General features: G+C 44.9%; 1 protein-coding gene across 1 annotated transcript in view; it reads left to right on the top strand.

Annotated features, from left to right (window-relative positions):
• Positions 1-12,019, top strand: part of serhl (serine hydrolase like) — a 77,722-nt gene that overhangs the window by 50,603 nt on the left and 15,100 nt on the right. The window contains exons 8-10 of the mRNA XM_067974720.1: positions 3,703-3,806; positions 6,077-6,156; positions 10,039-10,073. Coding sequence (XP_067830821.1) covers positions 3,703-3,806; positions 6,077-6,156; positions 10,039-10,073 — 219 coding nt within the window. The remainder of the gene's footprint in view (positions 1-3,702; positions 3,807-6,076; positions 6,157-10,038; positions 10,074-12,019) is intronic.

Genomic DNA, 12,019 nt, shown 5'->3' on the forward strand with positions numbered 1-12,019 from the left:
CTCGTTGGGCCGGAAATGTTCTGGTTAAGAAAGTTATCCTGAGCACATTTCAAAAATTCCTCCCCCTCTGTGCCCCTTAAATTATCATTGTTATCCCAGTCTATATTAGGATAGTTGAAGTCCTCCATTATCATTACTCTATAGCTTTTGCACCTCTCTGTAATTTCCCTGCAAATTTGCTCCTCTATATCCTTCCCACTAGTTGGTGGCCTGTAGAATACACCCAATAATGGCACCTTTTTTATTTCTTAACTCTAGCCATAGAGAGCCGTATATCTAAGTTTGCTGACGATACTAAGTTAGGTGGCACAGTAAATAATTTAGAAGAGAGCAGAAAGTTGCAAAGGGACATCGATAGATTCAGTGAGTGGGCAAAACTGTGGCAGATGGAGTTCAATGTGGGGAAGTGTGAGGTCATCCACTTTGGACCTAAGAATGACAGACCAGAGTATTTTCTAAATAGTGAGAACCTGGGAACTGTGGAGGAGCAGAGAGATTTAGGAGTCCAAGTACAGAAATCGCTAAAAGCGAGTGGACAGGTACAAAAAATAATTAAAAGGGCTAATGGCTTTTATCTGAAGAGAATACAAAGGAATCAAAGTTATGTTACAGCTGTACAGAGCTCTGGTTAGACCCCATCTGGAGATACTGCATTCAGTTCTGGGCACTGCACCTCAGGAAGGAGATATTGTCCTTGGAGGGGGTGCAGCACAGATTCACCAGAATGATACCAGGGCTAAAAGGATTAAATTATAAGGACAGATGGCATTGACTAGGCTTTTAGAGGATTAAGGGGTGATCTAATTGAGGTGTTTAAGATAATCAAAGGAATTGATAGGGTAGATAGAAAGAAACTATTTCCTCTGGTGGGGGGAGTCCAGAACAAGGGGCATAACCTTAAAATTAGAGCCAGGCCATTTAGGGGTGATGTCAGGAAGCACTTCTTCACACAAAGGGGAGTGGAAATCTGGAACTCTCTCCCCCAAAAGGCTGTTGAGGCTGGGGATTAATTGAAAATTTCAAAACTGAGGTTGATAGATTTTTGTTAGGCAAGGGTATTAAGGGACACGGAACCAAGGCGGGTGGATGGAGTTAAGATATAGATCAGCCATAATCTGATTGAATGGCGGAACAGGCTCGAGGGGCTGAATGGCCTCCTCCTGTTCCGATGTTCCTATGCCTCTAACCTGCCCACAGTTGCAGAGAGAAGAGGAGAGAGAAGTAAAAATAGAAGAGTGAAAAAAGCAAGAGGGAAAAGTAAACAGAAGAGACAGAAGAGAAAGTGATACATTTTGGTAGGAAGAATGAGGAGAGGCAATATAAATTAAATGGTACAATATTAAAGGGAGCAGGAACAGAGCGACCTGGGTGTGTGTACACAAATCTTTGAAGGTGGCAGGACAAGTTGAGAAGGCTATTAAAAAAAGCATATGGGATCCTGGGCTTTATTAATGGAGGCATAGAGTATAAAAGCAAGGATGTTATGCTAAACCTTTATAAAACACTGGTTAGACCTCAGCTGGAGTATTGTGTTCAATTCTGGGCACCACACTTTAGGAAGGATGTCAAGCCTTAGAGAGGGTGCAGTGGAAATTGACTAGAATAATACCAGGGATGAGGGACTTCAGTTATGTGGAGAGACTGGAGAAGCTGGGATTGTTCTCCTTAGAGCAGAGAAGGTTAAGGGGAGATTTGATAGATTTAAGGTGATCGGTAAAAGAGCCAGAGGCATCATGAAGAATCATTTTTTTATGCAGGGAGTTGTAATGATCTGGAATGCGCTGCCTAAAAGGACGGTGGAAGCAGATTGATTAGTAACTTTCAAAAGGGAATTGGGTAAATACTTGCAGGGAAAAAGATTACAGGGCTATGGGGAAAAAACAAGGGAATGGTACTAATGGGATAGCTCTTTCAAAGAGCAGGCATAGGCACAAGGGCCAAATGGCTGCCTCCTGTGCTGTATCTACTGTGATACTGTGAAAATGAGGGAGGGGGGGTACGAGAAAGACAGACATGAAAGAGGGGGATAGAGAAAGTTAGTAATGAAGGAGAAGACAGAAGTGAAGGAGCTGTGAATTACATGGTCTAAGGATATATTGGGAGTTGGACAAGCATTTCCAACAAAAATATGCATTCTTTAAGGTAAGCAACACCCCAAGGCGTTTCACAAATAACCATAGGCTAAATAGGCATCGTGCCAGGAAGGGAGAGGTTGGGAGGATAATCAATAGCTTGGTTGAGGAGACGGCTTTCGAGACCATTTCTAACAGAGAAGAGAGAAGTGGCGAGGCAGGAAGGTTTAAGAAGGGAATTCCAGAGAGTAGGACCTAGGCAGCTGAAGGTTTTGCCACCAATGGTGAGGAGAGGAGGGAAGATACACGAGAGGCCAGAGGCAGAGGAACAGTGTTTGAGGTAATGCAGTGCTAGAGGAAGTTGCAGGGATGAGGATTTAAAATTTAGTTCCGCTGGGGTCAGAGAGCCAGTGTGAGCCAGAGAGAGCCAGTGTGAGCCAGAGAGCCAGTGTGAGCCAGAGAGAGCAAGGTTATGGGCAAGCAAGACAGGATACAGGCAGCTGAGTTTTGGACAAGCTGGAGTTTGTTGGGCTCCCAACCTCCATCCTCCACAAGCAGAGTATTAAGAGTAGTCAAGTCTGGAGGTGACAACAGTTTTTATAAAGGTTTCAGCAGTGGCGCCGCTATGGTAGAGGCGGAGGGAGGAGATGATGCAATGGTGGAGGTAAATTGTCTTCAAGGTGTAAGCTCAGCTCAGGGTCGAACAGGACGCCGAGGTTGCAAATCTTCTGGTTCAACCTCAAATGGTGACCCAAATGGGGAACTGAGAAGATTAATGGGTGATTTGGTCGAGATGTTTAAAATTATGATGGGATGGGACAGAGTAGATAGAAATAGAATCTTTCCAGTGATTTAAGAGGTCTGGAACAAAGGAAGAGATATAAGATTAAATATAAGAGAGTTAGGATAGAGAGCAGGAGAAAGCTTTATACACAAGAGGGCTGTGAGGCTGTGGAATGCACTTCTGGCATTAATGATTGAAGCAGAGACCATGTTAACATTTAAGAATAGAGTAGATAGGTGGTTGAAGGAAAGAGTAAAGGGATATGGAAAAAGAGCAAGCACGTGGGATTAGGACTACTGCTGGTGTGGAAGATAAACACCAACACGGACTGGTTGAGCCAAACGGCCTTATTCTGTGTTGTAATCTTTGTGTAATTCTGTGATCTGGTCCAACCTGGCCCAGGATGGAAATGGAGTCAGTGGAAAAGGTGTGGAATTTGCAGCAGGGGCTGACGATGATGGCTTCAATCTTCTCGATGTTTAGCTGGAGGAAGTTACTACTCCTTTCAAGACTTGATGTTGAACAAACTATCTGACAGCACAGAGGCAGTAGCAGAGTTGAGAGAAGTAGTGGAGAGGTAGAGCTGGCTGTCATTGGCCTACCTGTGGAAGCTGAGAGCATGTCTGCAGATGATGTGCCCGGGAGAAGAGCATTTAATCATAACTCCACCCGCTTCAAAATCAGTTTAACCAGACATGGCCCACCCACTGTTTGAGTCTGGCTCGCACTCTGTCATAAATGATAAGAGGGTGTTATGTACAGACAGGTGCAAAGAGCTGCTTGTTGCCAAGTTAGGAGTGCTAGTACTAAACCGCGGCTCTATAAAATACTTGTTTTAATTACCAGGGCGCTCTGACGGAACAGCTTCAGAAATCGATCAATGAGCATCTAAAGCTGGAGAAGGAGCAGGGTTTCCCCAGAGTGTATACTCCTGATGCGGCTCTGAAGAGGTTGGTACTGGTACTATCACTAGAATTAGGAAAGGGTCAGATTGTTATCTGACATGGCCTGATGTACTAGTGAGAAAGAACTTTCATTTATATTGTGCCTTTCACATCCTTGGGACATTCCAAGAACTTCACAAACACTAAATTACTACTGAAGTGCAGTCACTGTTGTCCTGTAAGCACTCACAGCGGCCAATATGCACACAACAAGATCCCACAAACAGTAAATGAGGTCAATGACCAGTTAATCTGTTTTTGGTGGTGTTGGTAAAGATATGAATGTTGGCTGGGACATGAGGGCAGATCTCCCTGCTCTTCTTCCAATAGCGGCCGTGGGATCTGAGCAGGCAGATGGTTCCCCACTTTAACGACAATGCAGCACTCCCTCAGTAGTGCACTGAATGTCAGCCTAAATTAGATGCTCAGGTGGGGCTTGAACCCACAACCTTCTGGCTCAGACAGACACGTGGAGGAGAGTATGATGAGTAAGAGGATAATATGAAGAGAAATCGACCTTCACTGTGGAAAGTTAGGATAGAAATTTATGAATCAGTGGAAGGCCATTTATGTATATACACTATAAATATGTCCCATCAGGAGTTGAATTTGTGTCGTACTCCCCAATTTCACTGGCTACAACGGTAAGATTGTAGAATACGGAGACAATCAGGAAGCTGTTAACAGAGCAGGTTAGGAATCTATAGGAAGGGTTTTAATGTTGTCAACTCAATTTATCAAAACAGAATAATTCCAGTAATAAGATTTGATGGGATACGAACAATGATAGAAAAAGACCTTTTGGTCCACCCAGCCTGAACCACACAATCGCGATGCCTTGGGCTTGAATTCTGTCGAATATAGAGGATTAAAGGTTGATCTAATTGAGAAGTTTAAGATGATGAAAGGATTTGATAAGGTACATAGAAAGAAACTATTTCCTTTGGAGGGGGGAGTCCAAAACAAAGGGGCATGACCTTAATATTAGAGCCAGGCCGCACAGGGGCGATGTCCAGAAGCATTTCTACGCACAAAGGGGAGTGGAAATCTGGAACTCTCTTCCCCCAAAAAGCTGTTGAGACTGGGGGTCAATGGAAAATTTCAAAACTGAGATTAGTAGATTTTTGTTAGGCAGGGGTACTAAGGATTACAGAACCAAGGCAGGTTAATGGTGTTGAGGCACAGATCAACCATGATCTGTTTGAATGGCTGAACAGGCTCGAGGGGTTAAATGGCCTCTTCCTGCTCCTTCTGTTTGAGGTCCCCTTTGTAAAATCAGGCAGCCCTGAGTGCAGCCACCGCTGGGGTAACTACGTTCAGGAAAACCAGGTCTAAATAATAAAGATAGTTCACTTCAACTCCATAAGATTTTTAAAACCAGTGGAGCCCCGTGGCACTGCTCACGGCAAGTCTGAGGATGTGATGTTTTATAAGGACAGCAGCGTTATCCCATGTATTACTCTACTGCTAAGATGGAGTTGTGTATAATTTGGCCTGTCCCTTTAAGGCCACAAAACCTAATTGCTGTATATAGGCACATCCTGAGGTTAGTTAGAGCCTCATTTGGCTTTGGCACATCCTGAAATGATTATTCTCCATAGATTGGCGGATGCTTGCAAATCCCTGGCTCCTGCCCAAGGTTCTAAAAAAAGGGAATGGCTGGATTCCACCCACTCCCCCTCTTTTTGAAGGTTGTTTTGTTTCTGAAACTGTGACACTTTGAAGTGTAAGGTCAGAATTTTGATAGGCTGGAAGATTTCACATGGCAGTTATCATCGTGCATTGCTGTGGTCATCACAGATCTCTCCATGTTGCATCCCTCCTCCCTTCGTCCCACTATTGGCAGTCATGCCTTCAACTGCTTAGGTCCCACACTCTGGAATTTCTTCCCTAAACCCCTCCACCTTCTCCTTTAAGACCCTTCTTAAAACCCACCCCTTTGAACAAGCATTTGGTCATCCCTCCTAACAACTCCTTCTTTGGCTCAGTGTCCATTCGAACTCTGTGAAGAGCCTTGGGGTATTTTTCCACGGTAAAGATGCTATGTAAATGCAAGTTGTTGTTGCAAATGGCTGACAGCTGTAGGGTATCCTCCAGGTGGTGATTCTGATTCTCCACAAACTGTGATGTACATTCAAGAGTGTGCTGTTTGAGTTCAGTGTGTTGACAAAGCAGAGAAAGACCAACAATGTTTTTTTTCATTGCTGTCCAACTGTCCTGTGCTTTTCAGAGTCTCTGTTTTTCTCTTAAACCAAACTCTTTCTCTTACCCTTCAGGCTTTTGCTGGGAAACAAATCGATATCAGAGGAAAGTGGCAAAATTCTGCTTCAGCGGGGATCTACCGAAGTACCTGGAGGTACAGTTAGGCTGCAAAATGGGATAGGCTGATTGTAAACCATTATTTGTTACTGCAGTGCGCTCTCTGAACTCGGTAGTATTGCTGCAGTGCGCTCTCTGAACTCGGTAGTGTTGCTGCAGTGCGCTCTCTGAACTCGGTAGTGTTGCTGCAGTGCGTTCTCTGAACTAGGTAGTGTTGTTGCAGTGCGTTCTCTGAACTCGGTAGTGTTGCTGCAGTGCGTTCTCTGAACTCGGTAGTGTTGCTGCAGTGCGTTCTCTGAACTAGGTAGTGTTGTTGCAGTGCGTTCTCTGAACTCGGTAGTGTTGTTGCAGTGCGTTCTCTGAACTCGGTAGTGTTGCTGCAGTGCGTTCTCTGAACTCGGTAGTATTGCTGCAGTGCGTTCTCTGAACTCGGTAGTGTTGCTGCAGTGCGCTCTCTGAACTCGGTAGTGTTGCTGCAGTGCGTTCTCTGAACTCGGTAGTATTGCTGCAGTGCGTTCTCTGAACTCGGTAGTGTTGCTGCAGTGCGCTCTCTGAACTCGGTAGTGTTGCTGCAGTGCGTTCTCTGAACTAGGTAGTGTTGTTGCAGTGCGTTCTCTGAACTCGGTAGTGTTGCTGCAGTGCGTTCTCTGAACTCGGTAGTGTTGCTGCAGTGCGTTCTCTGAACTAGGTAGTGTTGTTGCAGTGCGTTCTCTGAACTCGGTAGTGTTGCTGCAGTGCGTTCTCTGAACTCGGTAGTATTGCTGCAGTGCGTTCTCTGAACTCGGTAGTGTTGCTGCAGTGCGCTCTCTGAACTCGGTAGTGTTGCTGCAGTGCGCTCTCTGAACTCGGTAGTGTTGCTGCAGTGCGTTCTCTGAACTCGGTAGTATTGCTGCAGTGCGTTCTCTGAACTAGGTAGTGTTGCTGCAGTGCGTTCTCTGAACTCGGTAGTGTTGCTGCAGTGCGTTCTCTGAACTCGGTAGTGTTGCTGCAGTGCGTTCTCTGAACTCGGTAGTATTGCTGCAGTGCGTTCTCTGAACTAGGTAGTGTTGCTGCAGTGCGTTCTCTGAACTCTAGTGTTGCTGCAGTGCGTTCTCTGAACTCGGTAGTGTTGCTGCAGTGCGTTCTCTGAACTCTAGTGTTGCTGCAGTGCGTTCTCTGAACTCGGTAGTGTTGCTGCAGTGCGTTCTCTGAACTCTGTAGCCTGCCTGACAATGACTGGATCAAATTACACATTCCAGACAAAGGGTTGGGTGAGTATTGTCCTCCCACATCCTGTCAGTGACACTGGCAGATTATTTTAGTCCCACCACGAAAGAAAGATAAATCAGAGTATTTTCTAAATGGCGAGAGGCTAGGAACTATGGAGGAGCAGAGAGGTTTAGGAGTCCAAATACAGAAATCACTAAAAGCTAGTGCTCAGGTACAAAAAATAATTTAAAAGGCTAATGGAATGTTGGCCTGTATCTCAAGGGGGCTGGAATACAAAGGGTTGGAAGTTTTGTTACAGCTGTACAGAGCTCAGGTCAGACCCCATCTGGAGATACTTCATTCAGTTCTGGGCACCGCACCTCAGGAAGGATAAATTGGTCTTTGAGGGGGTGCAGCGACGATTTACCAGAATGATACTAGGGCTGAAAGGGTTAAATTATGAGGTCAGGTTGCACGTCTTGCATTTCCTTGAGCATAGCAGATTAAGGGGTGATCTAATTGAAGTGTTTTAAGTGTTAGAATAAGTCTATAGGATAGATACAAAGAAACTATTTCCTCTGGTGGGGGAGTCAAGAACGAGGGGACATAATCTTAAAATTAGAGCCAGGACTTTCAGGGGTGATCTCAGGAAGCACTTCTTCACACAAAGGGGAGTGGAAATCTGGAACTTTCTCCCCCAAAAGCTGTTGAGACTGGAGATCAGTTGAAAATTTCAAAACTGAGATTGATAGATTTTTGTTAGGCAAGGATTACGGAACCAAGGCGGGCAGGTAGAGTTCAGATGCAGATCAGCCATGATCTAATTGAATGGTGGAACAGGCTCGAGGGGCTGAATGGCCTATTCCTGTTCCTATGTGTTGATGAGGACATTGGAGGTAGAAACCAGAAAGAGAAAAAGCACAAAAAGGAAGAGTAGTGTCAAATATCTAAATTTTGTGGGGGAGCGGAGAGGTATGTTCTCAGACCCGTAGGAAGTAAATCCAGTGGGGCACAGAGGCTGTAAGAATTCCTACACCGGTTTAAACACAGTGCAGAGCTGACCCTAAAGCAAGACAGTTCTCACCCCTCCGTGTTAGCTCGATTTGAACCCTGTGCCAGAGGTGAAATGATACTGTGCACCAATCAGTCTCTCTAATCAGTGGTATTTGGTGAATCTGCGCTGCACCCCCTCCAAGGCCAGTATGTCCTTCCTGAGGTGCGATGCCCAGAACTGAATGCAAAATGAAATAAGCAATAGTTAAATAGCAGTATTTGTAGATGCTAGCCTGTCTTCTGTGGGATTGCACATCGGGAGTCGAGACCAAGTGTAGTCTTCAAGTGAAGTGAGGTTTAGGATGGGGGATAATTGGACCAGGACACACACTTATTTTCAGAGCCCATTTTAAAGTCACACATTCTGTCCTTGCATTTTTATATAATTATTTAGTCAAATAGCAAAACCCACGGCAATTTGTGAAGCAGAGAGGTAGAGTTGGTTGGAATATACGTGTTTTTCTGCAGTACAGACTGAGGAGCTGGGAGATGTGAAACTGAGGCCATGCAGCACTGCTACTGGTGAAAAGGTGTAACTACAGTGTGATAAGTTTACATAGACAGTCCCCATTATAAATGCAGACATAGTGATTCACAGTTGAAAATATTATCACAAAGGAATGACAGTAGGGAGTATTTTTGTACACAAGAAGTGTGCACAGATGTAAGATCTGGAATAAAAAGATAGATATGGTGTGAAAGTTTTGTTTTGGAAACCATGCATATTGATATGGAATTAAGGTTTACCCCCACCTCCCCCACTGCTCCCTGGCTGACAGGGAGCCACCAATATGCTCTTGGTGCTGTGCTGATGGCCTGTAATGAGCCTCTGGAAAAGGCACAACAATAACTCGCGCAGCTTTACCTTCCAGTGTTCTGTTCCTAAGCTCACTAACTCCTCTTAGCCAGCTCCCCTGCTAGCGCCTCACTCTTTATAAAAATGTGGTAAAATCAACAGAAAGAAACAAATGCCAAAGGTTGGTAACTTCAATCTTAACTTCTGAAGGGATCCCTACAGCACGACACTTTCTGCAGGACCTGGGTGTCAGCCATAACTCTGGGTATCACTCGCTCCTGTGTCAGAAGGTCGTGGGTTCAAGTCCCCCTCCAGAGACTTGAGCACAATATCTAGGCTGACACTCCAGTGCAGTACTGAGGGAGCGCTGCATTGTCGGAGGTGCCGTCTTTCGAATGAGACGTTAAACTGAGGCCCTGTCTTCCCTCTCAGGTGAACTTAAAAGATCCCATGTCACTATTCGAAGAAGAGCAGGGGAGTTCTCCCGATGTCCTGGCCAATATTTATCCCTCAACCAACATCACTAAAACAGGTGATCTGGTCATTATCACATTGCTGTTTTTAGGACCTTGCTGTGCGCAAATTGGCTGCCACATTTCACTACATTACAACAGTGACCACACTTCAATAGTACTTCATCAGCTGTAAAGTGTTTTGTGATGTCCCGAGGATGTGAAAGGCTCTATATAAATGTTAGTCCTTTCCTTTGAAAAGATCTTTACAGTACAATCCTTCCTGAAGGGATTGTTTCTGAAGTGTGATACTCTTTAAAGGGTTTCTGACAGTGAGACATTTGAATGCCAGCATGAGGCACCTGTCCACTGGCAGAGGGATTGAGGAATGTATTTTTATGTTCCTGATTATATGTGTCTTTCTTTTAAGGTCTTACCTTCAGCAGAGATTTAAGGATCAAACTGGTGAGTTTTCTTTTAATTTCAGCAAATACAATAGTTTGGATGAACTGTTGAATCACTTCCTTCCGTTCTTCTCCCTTAGTGATAGTCACCTACATGCATCCCTTTCACGAGGGCGGCACAGGAGTCCTTCTCAGTCACCGGGGCACACCATGGCCCATGGAAAGCTGGTGTCGGGTGGGATCAGGTTTTGTTCTGTCTCTGACACAGCTCCTGGTCCTTTAAAAGACAGCAATAGGGTGTTTGCGAATGCAGAATGCTGCTGGTGACGTGTGAGGGACTGAGTCACTAACAGAGATGGCAGCGGAGGGATTGCTGATGGGAGTTCAGGTTTACGGGCCTCACCTGAAGTGGACCTGCTGTACGTCAAGCTTGGGGTTTTCTACATCATATTTGTTATGCAGCCTGAGAGGTGACCTCAAGAGGTATACAAGATATTAAACCATGTCGCAAAGGCAAATCCAGAACACTACTTCAAGCTAAACCAATACTGTCGGATCAGGGAGGACAGCTTCAAACTAAAGACAGATTTAACACTGGCATCATGCTGGCTAGATATCTAGCTGATGTACAGAATTCTCTCTCGAACCATTAGGAACAGGAGTAGGTAATTCCGCTCCCCGAGCTTGTTCCGCCATTCAATTAGGTCATGGCTGATCTGCATCTTAACTCCATCCATCCGCCTTGGTTCCGTAACCCTTAATAGCCTTGTGTAACAAAAATCTATCGATCTCAGTTTTGAAATTTTCAATTGACTCCCAGTCTCAACAGCTTTTTGGGGGAGAGAGTTTCAGATTTTCACTACCCTTTGTGTGAAGAAATGCTCCCTGACATCACCCCTGAACGGCCTGGCTCTAATTCTAAGGTTATGCCCCCTTGTTCTGGACTCCCCCACCAGAAGAAATAGTTTCTCTCTATCTCCCTATCAAATCTTTTCATCATCTTAAACACCTCAATTAGATCACCCCTTAATCTTCTATATTCAAGGGAATACAAGTCTAGTCTTTGCAACCTGTCCTCATAATTTAACCCTTTTCTCCCCGGTATCATTCTGGTGAATCTGTGCTGCACCCCCTCCAGGGCTAGTATATCCGGGGAGGTGTACAGTGGTGTTCCCCAGGGGGTCAGTACTGAGACCACTACTTTTCTTGATATATATTAATGACTTGGACTTGGGTGTACAGGGCACAATTTCAAAATTTGCAGATGACACAAAACTTGGAAGGTTAGTAAACAGTGAGGAGGATAGTGATAGACTTCAAGAGGATATCGACAGGCTGGTGGAATGGGCGGACACGTGACAGATGAAATTTAACGCAGAAAAATGCGAAGTGATACATTTCGGTAGGAAGAATGAGGAGAAGCAATATAAACTAGAGGGAACAACTCGAAAAGGGGTACAGGAACAGAGAGATCTGGGGATATATGTGCACAAATCGTTGAAGGTGGCAGGGCATGTTGAGAAAGTGGTTAAAAAAGCATACAGGATCTTGGGCTTTATAAATAGAGGCATAGAGTACAAAAATATGGAAGTCACGATGAACCTTTATAAAACACTGGTTTGGCCACAAGTGGAGTATTGTGTCCAATTCTGGGCACCGCTCTTCAGGAATGATGTGAAGGCCTTAGAGAGGGTGCAGAAGAGATTTACAAGAATGATTCCAGGGATGAGGGACTTTAGTTACACGGATAGACTGGAGAAGCTGGGGTTGTTCTCCTTGGAACAGAGACGGTTGCGAGGAGATTTGATAGAGGTGTTCAAAATCATGAAGGGTCTAGACAGAGTGGATAGAGAGAAACTGTTCCCATTGGTGGAAGGGTCAAGGACCAGAGGACATAGATTTAAGGTGATTAGCAAAAGAACCAAAGGTAACATGAGGAAAAACTTTTTTACACTAGTGGTCAGGATTTGGAACGCACTGCTCAAGGAGGTGGTGGAGGCCTCCTTC

The sequence above is a fragment of the Heptranchias perlo genome, chromosome 40 (genome assembly GCF_035084215.1).
Source record: "Heptranchias perlo isolate sHepPer1 chromosome 40, sHepPer1.hap1, whole genome shotgun sequence".
Taxonomy (NCBI): Eukaryota; Metazoa; Chordata; class Chondrichthyes; order Hexanchiformes; family Hexanchidae; genus Heptranchias; species Heptranchias perlo.